Raw genomic sequence first — 16,391 nt, 5'->3', positions numbered from 1 at the left:
AGATGGGACAGAAGGGGAGCCTTAGGGGCTATCAGAGGAGAGTGCAGCAACCAATCTGTGGCAGGCAGGACAGAGTGAGACCTACACAGAGGGTCCATGCCACAGCCCTGCATGCCCTGCCTGAGACATGTGTCTACTGGTGTGGCCAGGGGTTGGGTGCTGGAATGTGGGGTTTGAAAAGCAAACTTGGGGAGAGGACTGCTGTTGGCTGCGAGGAGGCAGCCTGAGAGGACAGGAGTGAGGAAATCCACAACTGGGAATGCTTGTGGAAGAAGTGCAGACTGCCACAGAAGCGAAGAGCCACTGTTGAGTGACACACAAGGGGCAGAGCCATTTGCAGCCTCTCTCCCCACGTGCGAGCCCCTGCCTCCCCATGTGCCAGCCCCTGCCTCCCCAGGCACTAGGAAGGGCCCCCACTGGGGCTGGCTCTCTTGAGCCTGCAGCCGCTGGATCCCCTGTGTGCCCTGTCCCCACCAGGGCTCCAGTGGCCCTGGCCGCCACCACCTCCATGCCCCTCCTCACCAGGGCGGACTCATGTACTCCGGGGCAGCCTCAGAAACAGACCCCTGTGGGTGGCCCACATGCAGAGGTGGGGCTGAAACCACAGCTGAGCCCCAGGGGCCATGCAACTAAGGAAGAAAAGCTGAAATCTCTCCTCACAGCTGGGCAAACCATAAATTGACACCACTGCGACTGACTTTGTAAACTCAGTGGCTACAGAACATCTAAATGGACGACGAGTGCTCCTGCAGCCAAGACGGGTCTACCTTTAGCAGCTGTAGACTATGCAGGCACATACACATGGGTGTTGGACCAGGCCAGCGTCTGAGTTGCCCCCACAGCACCCACAGAGGGTCCAGATCCATAATTACTGCAATCCTGGGACCTGACTTCAGTGGATCTACACTGGTGGCCTGGTGAAAACAACATCTGAGAGACACCAGGCCAATTGCCAGCATACCCACAGTTAAGGTGGAGCCGAGAGCAGTGCCAACAACAGTGTAATATGACAGCTTGAACAACAGGTGAAAGGTGACATAACAGAGCACACCACAGGTGAATAGCTCCAGAGGAGGAATACTCAGTGGCTTCCCTCCCAATGTGAGTGCTCCAATCCCTCCAACCTCACACCACAGACCAGAAACACAGCCAAGAAATAGATCTGGGGTCTCTAATCCAACAACTATGGAGAAGACCCCACCTCTGACTTGGCAGTGACAACCACAGAGCAAAGGGGAGGCTCTGCTCAATATCCAGTGCAGGCTCTGGTCACCACAACATCAGTCACACCTCCTATAAAGGGGACAATGGCCAACATACAGTGAGGAAAGAGGCGGCAGACATTCACACTAAAAACAGCCCTCACACCAAAAAATATTAAACCACGCAGGCTACACAGCGACGTTCCCACATAAAATGGCCCTACAAGATAGTCTGAGGGTCTGGCCTTTGGCAAAAGAACCGCCCAGAGCATTTAGGCTTCAATGCCAGCAGCGCTTGAGTGCAGGAGCTCCACAGGGCTGGAGGAAAAAGATTCCACTCTTGGAGGATGCACACAAGGTCTCACGTGCACTGGGACCCAGCATAAAGCAGTATTTCCAGAGGAACATGGCTACACCTAGATAGGGGTCTTTGAGGGTCTCCTGGAGGGGCAAAGGTCAACTATAGCTCACTGTGAGGGCAAGGACACTGGCAGCAGAAGCCACAGGGATACTGATCAGAGTGAGCTCTCCTGAAGGTCCACGTTTTGGCACCATGACCCAACCCCACCCCACAACCTGCAGGCTCCAGTGCTGGGAAGCCTAGGGCCAAACAACCATCAGATAGGAACACAACCCCATCCATCAGAAGAAAGGCTGCCTAAAGTCATACTGAGCTCACAGCCACCTCAAAACTCACCCTTTGACACAGCCCTGCACACCAGAGAGAAAAGACCCACACAGCTCCACCCATCAAATGGCAGGCACCAGTCCCTCCCACCAGGAAGCTTGCATGAGCCCCTGGGCCAACCTCACCCACCAGGGGGCAGACACCAAAAGCAAGCAGAACTACGATCCTGCAGCCTGTGGAAAGGAGACCCCAAACACAAAAAACTAGAAAATGAGATGACAGAGAAATATGTTGCAAATGAAGGAACAAGATAAAAACCCACAAGAACAACTAAATGAAGAGGAGATAGGCAATCTACCTGAAAAAGAATTCAGAGTAATGATAGTAAGGATGATACAAAATCTTGGAAAAAAGAATGGAGGCACAGATCAAAAATATACAAGAAATGTTTAACAAAGAGCTAGAAGAGTTAAAGAACAAACAGAGATGAACAATACAATAACTGAAAAAAAATACACTAGAAGGAATCAACAGGAGAATAATTGAGGAAGAAGAATGAATAAGTGACCTGGAAGACAGAATGGTGGATATCACTGCCACAGAACAAAGAAAAAAGAATGAAAAGAAATGAGGACAGTATCAGGGACCTCTGGGACAATATTAAATGCACCAGCATTCGCATTATAGGATCCCAGAAGGAGAAGAGAAAGAGAAAGGGTCTGAGAAAATATCTGAAGATATTATAGCTGAAACTTCCCTAACATGAGAATGTAAACAATCATTCAACTCCAGGAAGTGCAGATAATCACATACAAGATGAACCCAAGGAGGAACATGCTTAGACACATATTAATCAAACTGACAAAAATTAAAGACAAAGAAAAAATACTGAAAGCAACAAGAGAAAAGCAACATTTAACATACAAGAAAATCCCCAGAAGATAACAACTGATTTTTCAGCAGAAACTATGCAGGTCTGAAGGGAGTGGAACGATATACTTAAAGCAATGAAAGGGAAAAACCTACAACCAAGAATACACTACCCAGCAAGGTTCTCATTCAGATTCGACAGAGAAATCAAAAGCTTTACAGACAAGCAAAAGCTAAGAGAATTCAGCATCACCAAACCAGCTTTACAATAAATGCTAAGGGAACTTCTCTAGGGGGGAAAGAGACCAGCAACTTAAAACAACCTTGTACATATATAGACTGCTATATCAAAACCTCATGGGAACAGCAAACCCAAAACTACAATAGATACACACACAAAAAAGGAACAGAAACGTAAACACAACACTAAAGATGGTCATCAAACCACAAGAGAAAAGAACAAAAGAGGAAGGGAAGAAAAAAGACCTACAAAAGCAAGCCCACAACAATTAAGAAACTGGCAATAGGAACATACATATCGATATCCCTTAAATGTAAATGGACTAAATGCCCCAACCAAAAGACACAGACTAGCTGAATAGATACAAAAACAAGACCCGTAAATATGCTGTCTATAAGAGACACACTTCAACTCTAGGGAAACATACAGACTGAAAGTAAGGGGATGGAAAAAGATATTGCAAGCAAATGGAAATCAAAAGAAAGCTGAAGTAGCAATACTCATATCAGACAAAATAGACTTTAAATTAAAGACTGTTACAAGAGACAAGGAAGGACACTACATAATGACCAAAGGATCAATCCAGGAAGAAGATATAACAATTGTAAATATCTTTGCATTCAACATAGGAGCACATTAATATACAAGGCAAATGCTAACAGCCTTAGAAGGGGAAATCGACAGTAACACAATCACAGTGGGGGACTTTAACACACCAGTTATACAAGTGGACAGATCATCCAGACGGAAAATTAATAAGGAAAACACAAGCCATAAGTGACACATTAGACCAGATAGACTTAATTGATATTTATAGGTCATTCCATCCGAAAGCAGCAGAATACACTTCTTCTCAAGTACACATGGAACATTATCCAGGATAGAGCACATCACGGGCCACAAATCAAGTCTCGGTAAATTTAAGAAAACCAAAATCATATCAAGCATCTTTTCCGACCACAATGCTTTGAGATTAGAAATCAATTAGAGGAAAAAAACTGTAAAAAACACAAACACATGGATGCTAAACAATATGTTACTAAACAAACAATGGATCACTGAAAAAATCAAAAAGGAAATAAAAAATATCTAGAGGCAATGACAACGAAAACACAACAATCCAAAACCTATGGGACACAGCAAAAGCAGTTCTAAGAGGGAAGTTTATCACAATACAATCCTACCTCAGGAAACAAGAAAAATCTCAAATAAACAACCTAATGTTACACCTAAAGCAACTAGAGAAAGAAGAACAAACAAAACCTAAAGTTAGTAAAAGGAAAATCAGAAAGATCAGAGCAGAAATCAATGAAATAGAAAGGAAAAAAAACAATAGCAAAGATCAATGAAACTAAAAGCTGGTTCTTTGAGAAGATAAACCAAATTGATAAACCTTTAGCCAGACTCATTAAGAAAAAAAGGGAGAGGACCCAAATCAAAAAAATTAGAATAAAAAAGAAGTTACAACAGACACGACAGAAATACAAAGGATCACAAGAGACTACTACAAGCAACTATATGCCAATAAAATGGACAACCTAGAAGAAATGGAAAAATTCTTAGAAGGTACAACTTTCCAAGACTGAACCCAGAAGAAATAGAAAATATAAACAAAGCAATTACAAGTACTGAAATTGAAACTGTGATTAAAAATCTTCCAACAAACAAAAGTTCAGGACGAGATGGCTTCACAGGCAAACTCTATCAAACATTTAGAGAAGAGTTAACACCTATCCTTCTGAAACTCTTCCAAAAAATGGCAGAGGAAGAAACATTCTCAAGCTCATTCTATGAGGCCACCATCACCCTGATACCAAAACCAGACAAAGATACCACCAAAAAAGAAAATTATAGGCTAATATCAGTGATGAACATAGACGTGAAAATTCTCAACAAAATACTAGCAAACCAAATCCAACAACACATTAAAAGGATCATACACCATGATCAAGTGGGATTTATTCCAGCGATGTAAGGATTCATCAACATATGTAAATCAATCAATGAGATATACCACATTAACAAACTGAAGAATAAAAACAATATGATCATCTCAATAGATGCAGAAAAAGCTTTTGACAAAATTCAACACACATTTATGATAAAAACTCTCCAGAAAGTGGGCACAGAGGGAACCTACCTCAACATAATAAAGGCCATATATGACAAATCCACGCAAACATCATTCTTTTTTTTTTTTTTTTTTTGCGGTACGCGGGCCTCACACTGTTGTGGCCTCTCCCGTTGCAGAGCACAGGCTCCAGACGCGCAGGCTCAGCGGCCATGGCTCACGGGCCCAGCCGCTCCGTGGCATGTGGGATCTTCCCGGACTGGGGCACAAATCCGCGTCCCCTGCATCGGCAGGCGGACTCTCAGCCACTGCGCCACCAGGGAAGCCCCAAACATCATTCTTAACAGTGAAAATCTGAAAGCATTTCCTCTAAGATCAGGAACAAGAAAAGGATGTCCACTCTTACCACTTTTATTCAACAAGATCAGGAACAAGACAAGGATGTCCACTTTCAACCACTTTTACTTCAATTTTGGAAGTCCTAGCCATGGCAATCAGAAAAGAAGAAGAAATAAAAGGAATTCAATTGGAAAAGAAGAAGTAAAACTGTCACTGTTTGCAGATGACATGATACTATACATAGAAAATCCTAAAGATGCTACCAGAAAACTACTAGAGCTCATCAATGAATTCAGTAAAGTTGCAGGATACAAAATTAATACACAGAAATCTCTTGCACTCCTATACACTAACAACGAAAGATCAGAAAGGGAAATTAAAGAAAAAAATCCCATTTACCATGGCATCCAAAAGAATAAAATACCTAGGAATAAACCTACCTAAGGAGGCAAAAGACGTGTACTCTGAAAACTATAATATACGGATGAAAGAAATCAAAGATAGCACAAACAGATGGAGAGATATACCATGTTCTTGGATTGGAAGAATCAACATTGTCATTGATTCTTTACAGAGCCCTTTTTACAGAATTAGAACAAATAATTTTACAATTTGTATGGAAACATAAAAGACAACGAATAGCCAAGGCAATGTTGAAAAAGGAAAATGGGGCTGTAGGAAACAGGCTCCCTCACTTGAGACTATACTACAAAGCCACACTAATCAAAACAGTATGGTACTAGCACAAAAACAGGAATATAGATCAAGGGACCATTGTTGCATTCCTGGGAACACCCCATGGAGAGGGTTGGCCTAAGCAGTACCCTTGGGTTGAGCAACAGGTTGGGGGAACTTGTCTAACAGATCAAGGTCAGTGCACAAAAGCATTGTTTATCCATGACATGATGAAGATAAGAGAGTGAGCCTGCAGACTGATGTCGCCAACTATGGGTGAATGGATCGCTCTGGGTTGGATACTTTCACCTGCATTTACCTGGTCTGAGTTGTACCAAGAGACCAAGTTCTAGTTTCTTCCTAAGAATGGTAGGTTCAGGACAGGTTGTTTTTCTAGATAATAGATCCTCTTTTCTTCTTTGGGGACCCAACCCTTAGCCACTCTCAGTCCATGTGACTTGGAGGGATGGACTTCATTTTCCACCCACCTCTGTTCCCATGTCCAGAGCTCAACACCTGACCAAAGCTTGTCCAGTGCTAAGTCCACAAAGCAGGTTTGGGGACAAACTAATGGGAATCAACCTCAAGACTCCTGCTGGAGCTGTGGGGAAGCAGGGGCTCTCTTTGCTGGGGTTGTGATAGAAAGTCCAGAGATAAACCCACACACCTATGGTCTCCTAAACTATAACAAAGGAGGCAAGAATATACAATGGACAAAAGACAGTCTCTTCAATAAGTGGTGCTGGGAAAACTGGGCAGCTACATGTAAAAGATGAAATTAGAACATTCTCTAACACCATACACAAAAATAAACTCAAAATGGATTAAAGATCTAAATGTAAGACTGGATACCATAAAATTCTTAGAAGAAAACATAGGAAGAACACTCTTTGACATAAATCATAGCAAGATCTTTTTTGATTCACCTCCTAGATGAATGAAAATAAAACCAAAAATAAACAAATTGAACCTAATTAAACTTAAAAGCTTTTGCACAGCAAAGGAAACCATAAACAAAATGAAAAGACAACCCACAGAATGGGAGAAAATTGATGCAAATGAAGTGATGGACAAGAGATTAATCTCCAAAATAAACAAACAGCCCATACAGCTCATTATCAAAAAAACACCCAATCAGAAAATGGGCAGATATAAACAGACATTTCACCAAGGAAGAAATACAGATGCCCAAGAGGTACATGAAAAGATGCTCAACATCACTAATTATTAGAGAAATGCAAATCAAAAATACAGTGAGGTATCACTTCACATCAGTCAGTATGGCCATCAACAAAAAATGTACAAAAATAAATGCTGGGGAGGGTATGGTGAAAAGGGAACCCTCCTACACAGTTGGTGGGAAGGTAAGTTAGTACATCCACTATGGAGAACAGTATGGAGTTTCCTTAAAAAATTATAAATAGAGCTACCATATGATCTAGCAATCCCACTCTTGAGCATATATCCAGAGAAAACCATAATTTAAAAAGATATACATTTACCCCAATGTTCACTGCAGCACCATTTACAGCAGCCAGGACATGGCTAACTGTCTGTTGAAGGAGGAATGGATAAGGAAGATGTAATATACATATACAATGAAATATTACTCAGCCATAAGAAAGATCGAAATAATGTCATTTGCAGCAACATGGATGGACCTAGAGATTGTCATACTGAGTGAAGTCAGACAGAGAAAGACAAATATCATATGATATCGCTTACATATGGAATCTAAAAAAATGGTACAAATGAACCTATTTACAAAACAGAAATAGAGTCAGAGATGTAGAAAACAAACTTATGGTTATTAAGGGGGAGAGGGGGCAGGACGGATAAACTGGGAGATTGGGATTGACATATACACACTAATATATATAAAATAGATAAGTAAGAAGAACCTACCATATAGCCCAGGGAATTCTACTCAATACTTTGTAATGACCTATATGGAATAGAATCTAAAAAAGAATGGTTTTATGTATATGTATAACTGATTCACTTTGCTGTACAGCAGAAACTAACACAACATTGTAAATCAACTATAATCCACTAAAAATTAATTTTAAAAAAAGATATACCACACAAACACTGAGAACAAAACTGCAATTACTACACTAATGTTAGACAAAGTAGACTTTGGAAGAGAGTATTATCAGAGATTTTTTAAAATAGTGTTTCACCATAAACGAGACAAAAAGACAACCCTCAAAAGGGAGAAAATATTTGCAAATGAAGCAACTGACAAAGGATTAATCTCCAAAATTTGCAAGGAGCTCATGCAGCTCAATATCAAAAAAACAAACAACCCAATCAAAAAATGGGCAGAAGACCTAAATAGACATTTCTCCAAAGAAGATATACAGATTGCCAACAAACACATGAAAGAATGCTCAACATCAATAATCATTAGAGAAATGCAAATCAAAACTACAGTGAGGTATCACCTCACACCAGTCAGAATGGCCATCATCAAAAAAAATCTACAAACAATAAATGCTGGAGAGGGTGTGGAGAAAAGGGAACCCTCCTGAACTGTTGGTGGGAATGTAAATTGATACAGCCACTATGGAGAACAGTATGGAGGTTCCTTAAAAACTAAAAATAGAACTACCATATGACCCAGCAATCCCACTACTGGGCATATACCTTGAGAAAACCATAATTCAAAAAGAGTTCATGTACCACAATGTTCATTGCAGCACTATTTACAATAGCCAGGACATGGAAGCAACCTAAGTGTCCATTGACAGATGAATGGATAAAGATGTGGCACATATATACAATAGAATATTACTCAGCCATAAAAAGAAACGAAATTGAGTTATTTGTAGCGAGGTGGATGGACCTAGAGTCTGTCATACAGAGTGAAGTAACCGTATGCTAACACGTCTATAATCTAAAAAAAAAAAAAGGTCCTGATGAACCTAGGGGCAGGACAGAAATAAAGACACAGACGTAGAGAATGTGAGAGTAGCACTGACATATATACACTACCATATGTAAAAGAGATAGCTAGTGGCAAGCAGCTGCATAGCACAGGGAGATCAGCTCAGTGCTTTGTGATCACCTAGAGGGGTGGGATGGGGGGGTGGGAGGGAGACACAAGAGGGAGGGGATATGGGGATATATGTATACATACAGCTGATTCACTTTGTTATATGGCAGAAACTAACACAACACTGTAAAGCAATTATACTCCAATAAAGATGTTAAATAAAAGAAAAGAAATATCAGGAAGGAAATTAGAAAATACTTTGAACTTAATGAAAATAAAAAGACAGTCTCAAATTTTGTGGGATGCAGATAAAGCAGCACTTAGAAGAAAATTTATAGCTTTAAATGCTTATGTGAGAAAAGAAGTAGAAAATCAATTATCTAAACTTCTGCTTTAAGAATCCTGAAAAATAAGAGCAAATTAAGCCCAAATAAGTATGAAGGAAATGCTAAAGATGAGGTTGGAAATCAATAAACAGAAAACTGACAAACAGTACAGAAAAACTAAGGAAGTCAAATGCTGAATCATTGAAACGTTCAATGAAATTGATAAAAAACTGACAAACAGTACAGAAAAACTAACGAGGTCAAATGCTGAATCATTGAAAAGTTCAATGAAATTGATAAGTATGTAACTAGACTGATTAAGAATAAAACAGAGAAGAGACAAATTATTAATATCAAGACTGAAATGGGGTCATTATCACAGATATTAAAATTATAAATAAAAATATAATAAATATTATGTTCAAATTTATGCCAATAAATTTGACTACTTAGATGAGTTAGAAAAATTTCTTGAAAATCATAAATTACCAAAACTGACTCAAAAAGTAATGGAAAATCCAAATAGACTTATATACACTAATAAAATTCGTGGGCAAAGACTTCTCAAATAGGATGAAAAAAGCACAAAACCACACACTGTGTGGTTTCAAAAGACACTGTTAAGAAAATTTAAAAGTCAATTCAGATTGGGAGAAACTATTCAGAATACATATTCTTCCTAGCAAAGAAACTATATAAGGAAGCATAAAGGACTCTTACTACAACCAAATGTTTTTAAATTGGGCAAAAATTTTGAACATACACATAACAAAAGAAGATATATGAACAACCAATAAGCATATGAAAACATGCTCAAGATCAATAGTTATCAGGGAAATACAAATAAGCCTATACTGAGATACTACTTCTACCCCTCTAGAGTGGCTAGTACTAAAAAGACTGATGATATCAAGTGTTAAGTGAGGATATAGAGTAACTGGAACTCTCATACATTGCTATTGGGAATGAAAAACGGTACAATCACTTTAGAACACAGTTTGACAGTTTCTTAAAAAGTTAAACATATACTCTCCATAATACTCAGAAGTTCTACTACTAGGTATTTAATCAACATCATGAATGATACTGAATGTGTCTACACAAAAACATGTATCTACACAAAAACTTGTACATGAAAATTCATAGTGGCTTTATTTTTTATAGTCCAAAGCTAGAAACAACTCAAATTCCCATCAACTGTTGAACAGATGAAATGTATAAATCCATAAATAAATACCACTCAGCAATACAAGGGAATGAATCACAAAACAAGCAACAACACTGATGAATGTCAACAACATTATGCTGAAGAAGACAGATGCAAAGAAGTACATACTTAGGATTCCATCTATACGAAATTTTAGAACAAGGAAAACAAATCAGTGGCTGCCTGGGGCTATGATTAGAGACTGGGGATTTATGGGGTAGAGACACAAAGGAAATTTGGGGGAGTGATAGAAAAATAAAATCCAAAGCTGGAGTAAAATGCTTTCTGTTTTTTTTTCTTTTTAAATTTATTTTTATTTTTTTATTTTTTGCGGTACACGGGCCCCTCACTGTTGTGGCCTTTCCCGTTGCAGAGCACAGGCTCCGGACACGCAGGCTCAGTGGCCATGGCTCACAGGCCTAGCCGCTCCGCAGCATGTGGGATCTTCCCGGACGGGGACACGAACCCGTGTCCCCTGCATCGGCAGGAGGACTCAACCCCTGCGCCACCAGGGAAGCCCTCTGTCTTTATATTTTAAAAATGACTCCATCTGTTAGAATCAGCAGCTAAAATAAGTTAATATACATAACAATGTTTTAATAGTTGGTTTTTGCAGGTTTACGGAAGCAGCTACTTAAGCTCTGTTTTGCATTTCATTGAACTGTACACTAGATTTGTTTCTAGAGATATAAAAAATGAATTAGCAAGAAAGATTCAATCTTGAGTTTCACATAATCCAGGAGAGTTATGTTATGCCTCTCTGGCTGGTAGATAGATAGGAATTCAAGCTGAGAAGCTCAGAGCCAGTGCAAATTTTCATAAAAATCTTCAGCTAGCCAATGTGTCATAATGCCTTAGTACATTCACTGTGAACTACAAGTTTCAAATATTAATTCTAAATAATGAGATTTTAGAACAGCTGTGTGTTTAAGTCTATTTAATTCTGGGGAGTTGGAGAAAGAGTCTACGTGATTTACAAAGTCAGATAAACAGAGTTTGAATCCTGCTCTGCCATTCCTGTTTGACCTTAGGCAATTTGCTTATCCTCTCAGACTCAGTTTCTCTTTTGTACAATGTGTTTTACCTGGCAGGTAACACTCAAAAAATGTTTGTTCCTTTTCTGCTCAAATAAAAGTAGAGTTATAATCAATGTGGTCCTTTGAGAATATTAATCTTTTGACAGGGTACAGAATACCGTGGATAAGAAAAAGAGAAAGGACATAAAATAACTAATGAGAAGGATTCAGAAGTAAGATAATAATAGCCTGAACCAAGAAGTGGCAATGGGAATTGAAAAGAAGAGATGAATGAAAACATTTAGAAGAAAGAAAACACAGGATTGGGTATGAGAGCCAAGAACAAGAAAAGAATCAAAGATGCAGGCAAGTTATGTGGACTAGAGTAGTGAAATGACCACAGCTTGGATGGATGATGACAAATGGTAAAGTGACAAATTAAAACAGTTGTTTCCCAGATATAACAGCTTGTTTTTTCTTAGACCACTTGCCTTTATTTCTTAGAGCAATAGAAACATAGTACAAACTATGTATGTAATTTAAAATTTCCTAGCAGTCACTTTAAGAAGAAATACATAAAATAAATTTTATTACTATATTTCACTTATCCCAGTATATCCAAAATATTATCATTTCAACATGTAACCATTAAAATATTAATGAGATTTTGCATCATTTTTTGTATTTAATCTTCAAAATTTGATGTTGATTTACACTTACAGCACGTCACAAGTTGGACTAGCCACATATGAGTGGCTACCATTTTTGACAGCACAGGCTTAGACTATTAGATACTATAATTAATTTTTCTTTCCAGATGAGAAGGTCAACAAAATGTGGAATACCCATTCAATGTTACAGTCAACAATAAAAAGGAACAGACTACAACATGGATGAATCGCAAATGCATTATGCTAAGTGATTGGACTCAGGAAGCTACGATGTAATTCTATTTATATGACATTCTGGAAAAGGCCAAAATATAAGAATCAAAAACAGATCAGTGGTTGCCTGAGGTTGGAAGTAGGGAGAGGACTTGACTAAATTCACAGAGAAATTTTTTGGTATGATGAAAGTGTTCTGTATCTCAGTTACGGTGATGGCTATGAGACTATGCATTTGTCAAAATTCATATTAGAACTGTATAGAGTCATCCCTCAGTATCCACAGGGGATTGGTACCACCAATCTAATGTGTGTTGGTAGGATGTGGAGAAATTGGAACCCTTATATACTGCTGGTATAAATGTAAAAATGGTATAGCTGGTTTGGAAAACAGCCTGCAGTTCCTCAAAAGGTTAAATGTAAGGTTATAATTTACCAATTCTACTCCTAGGTATATAATCAAGAAAAACAAAAACATATATCTACACAAAAAATTGTACATGAATGTTCACAGCAGCATTATCCAAAACAGCCCAAAAGTAGAAACAACCCAAATGTCCATCAACTGATAAACAGATAAATAAAATGTATTACATCCATATACTCTATAAGAAAGACTATTACTCTATAAAAAGCAATGGAGTGCTGATACATGCTACAATGTTGATGAACCCTAAAAACAATACTTAAAGTGAAAAATGTTGGTTACTAAGTATCACATATTGTATGATTCTACATATCCAGAAATGTCCAGAATAGGCAAATCTATCAAGAAAGAAAATAAATGAGAAGTTGCCTAGGGCTGGAGGAGATTAGGGGAAGAGGGTAGAGGTACTGAGGCTAAAGGGTATGTATGGGGTGACTTTTTGGGTGATGAAAATATTCTAAACTTGATAGTGGTGATGGTTGCACAACTCTGTGAATATACTAAAAGCTACCAAATTGTATAAAGGGTGAGATGTTTGTGAATTATATCTCAATAAAGCTGTTAAAAAATACTCTCCTAATAATGGGGGAAGAGTTTTTAGTATACACTAACAAAATAACTAAACAATGAAAAGTGGTGTCTATGCAAACATGTAACTTATATGTTTTTGTGCATCTTTGGCATTAGATTAGGAAAAAATAGCAAAATTATTACCCTTTCTACTGAAGACAACTGTTGCTGTAATCCATCACAGTTTTTGCTTGCTTCTTCAAAAAGAGTTTTATACTTTTCTGTTTGAGCCTGTTGCAAATTAATTGTCCGCTGCTGTCTCATACAATCTCCTTCAGAATTTTTCAGTTGAGACTTTAAATCCTGAATTTCATCCTCCTATAGTTATGAAATTATAGATTATATGGAAAAACATACATGATTTGGTATCAAAACATAAAGCAGAAAACATAAAGGAGCTTCGTATGATCTTTGGTGAGATATTTATACCCATTTCACTAAGAAAAATGAATTACATTCTATTTTCATCCTCAAAATGGAAGTCAGATGTTTTATTTGCACTTAATAGCTTACACTTGTAAGTCTAATACAGAGCATTCTAATTGCTAGCAAGTATTTAAAATTCTTCAGCTCTGTGAAAATTCAACATCTCAGAATAAAGTTCAGTATTTAAATTTCTGAATTTAAAAGTTAACTGTGAATTATACTTCAATGAAGCTATTTTTAAAATAAAATTGAAAACTGCTCCTAAAATGACTTTGACTATTACAGCATTTATTCTGAAAGGTTTTAAAAACTTACCTTTTTATTGCATTCACATACAACATTATCCAATTCCTCCTGCATAACATGGAGTTTGGCCTTCAGATATCTGATCTGTGCTTCTGTGTCAATTTAATAATAATATTTATTGTCTTTCACTGAATCTAAGATGCCATCAATTGTAAGACAGACTATTATTTTATGAGGGAAAAAAAGGCTCAAGATGGGGAGTCTAATAGGAGATCCCTGTTTGGGAACACTCAAGACACTACATACCCCTAATGTAGAGGTAAATGAAAAATCCATCCAACAGAAAGGAACTGTTACACTGGAACCAAGTAAAGAAAGAGGAAAAAAACAAAAACTTTTCCTGAGAATCAGAACCACAAGCCAAGCACTCACATAAGTTTGCAGACTGAATTCATACTTACCCAGGTGGTTCGAAACACCTCAAACAGAACTTAAAGTGGTCTCAGATCGGTAATGCCCCCAGGTGTTTGGCAAAAGCAAACACAAATCCTCTCTAGCAAAACTCAACTTCAATCCCAGCCATTGTAATTATAAAATGCCACTGACTGTAATACACATCCCAATTTCACAGATGTAGCATGTAGCACAATAATCATTATACATGTAAATCGTTGTGATTTTCACAGAATCAGAGAATTTTAAGGGTAAACTTCATGATCATTTAAAACAAACTGCTACATTTTCAAGTGAAGAAATTGCTATTACAGAGAGGCTAAAGCAGTTTGCCTGAACCTACAATTAATTATAGTTCAGCATTAACTGTTCATATACACTCGACTGTCTTTTTTTAAGTTTATAATAGCATAGGTGGCTCCTCATAAATTCAATAATTTTAGAGGTACTACTGATAACTAACATGTTTTTGATGATCTAGACTAAGTATTAGTTTTCTAGTGGTATGCAGAGAATGCATTTATAAGAAAGAAAGTAATATTCATTAGAAAATTCATTATTTTACCTGATGCTACATCAATAATTCATTTATCCTTTAACATGTGTTGATTTAACACACAATAAAGAGAATTCAGTAACATTAAATGGAAGGAATTCAAAGAAATATGGTTTTTAAAAATGTATTTCAGGGCTTCCCTGGTGGCGCAGTGGTTGAGAGTCCGCCTGCCGATGCAGGGGACACGGGTTCGTGCCCCTATCCCGGAAGATCCCACATGCCGCAGGAGCGGCTGGGCCCGCGAGCCATGGCCGCGGAGCCTGTGTGTCCGGAGCCTGTGCTCCGCAACGGGAGAGGCCACAGCAGTGAGAGGCCCGCGTACAGCAAAAAAAAAAAAAAAAAAAAAAAAAATGTATTTCAATGTTTTAATGCTAAGCCATGGGGCATTTAACTTATTTGAAAAGTGGTCAATGAAACCAATACCAGATAGTTCTTTTTTTTTTTTTTCTTTTCTCTCTCTCTCTTTTTTTTTTTTTTTTTAGCCACACCACACGGCTTGTGGGATCTTAGCTCCCTGACCTGGGATTGAACCCAAGGCCACGTCAGTAAAAGCACCAAGTCCTAACCACTGGACCACAAGGGAAATCCCCAGATAGTTCTTTTCAATTTTACTTTTTACAATGGAAAAAATCAAACATATACAGTAGTGAGATGAGTTCAATGAAACCCTACTCACCCATCATCCATTCTCAACAATTATTGACTCAAAACCAATTTTATTTCATTAAACAAATGCAAGACATCACTACATTTTCTAAATAATTGTGATATAAGGATAAAAATAAACAAAAAACAACCTACCTGTTCCAATGTCTTCACTAACACCACAAAAAATACCATCATCTATATAATCAGGTAAGCTTTCTTCTTCCAGTTGCCCTTCAATTTTGCTAATTGTTTTTGCAAGAGAAAAGTCTGAGAAATCCTCTGGAATGGCAACATCGCTGGCAGTTTGTACATCAGAGTATTTCAATTTTATTCTAAAAAAAACACATATAGGCACATTATATATTATATACATATAATATAAAAAGGAGATATGACTCCCAGATAGGACTTTTATCCAAATAAAAAAGCAGATCAAAATTATTATAAATTTTAAATTTATGATGAAATCTACAATTGATACTTTCAAGGACTATATTCCAAGAGACTCAGTAGACTTTCAATCTTTATGAATCACACAACCACTGAGCTAGAGGAGGCTTTATGAGGCCACTTAGACATGGCCAGTGTAAAATATTAATAAACAGAAG

General features: G+C 38.0%; 1 protein-coding gene across 3 annotated transcripts in view; it reads right to left on the bottom strand.

Annotated features, from left to right (window-relative positions):
* Positions 1 to 16,391, bottom strand: part of TEX9 (testis expressed 9) — a 221,453-nt gene that overhangs the window by 36,740 nt on the left and 168,322 nt on the right. For all 3 annotated transcript variants that reach the window (XM_081227396.1, XM_081227395.1, XM_081227397.1), the window contains 3 exons: positions 15,937 to 16,115; positions 14,196 to 14,278; positions 13,599 to 13,772 (listed from right to left, as the gene is read on the bottom strand). In XM_081227396.1, the coding sequence (XP_081083522.1) occupies positions 13,599 to 13,772; positions 14,196 to 14,278; positions 15,937 to 16,115 (436 nt within the window). The remainder of the gene's footprint in view (positions 1 to 13,598; positions 13,773 to 14,195; positions 14,279 to 15,936; positions 16,116 to 16,391) is intronic.

The sequence above is a fragment of the Mesoplodon bidens genome, assembly GCF_964165515.1.
Source record: "Mesoplodon bidens genome assembly, chromosome: 3".
Lineage (NCBI taxonomy): Eukaryota > Metazoa > Chordata > Mammalia > Artiodactyla > Ziphiidae > Mesoplodon > Mesoplodon bidens.
The sequence above is the reverse complement of the archived record's forward strand: the minus strand, read 5'-3'. Positions and strand labels throughout refer to the sequence as shown.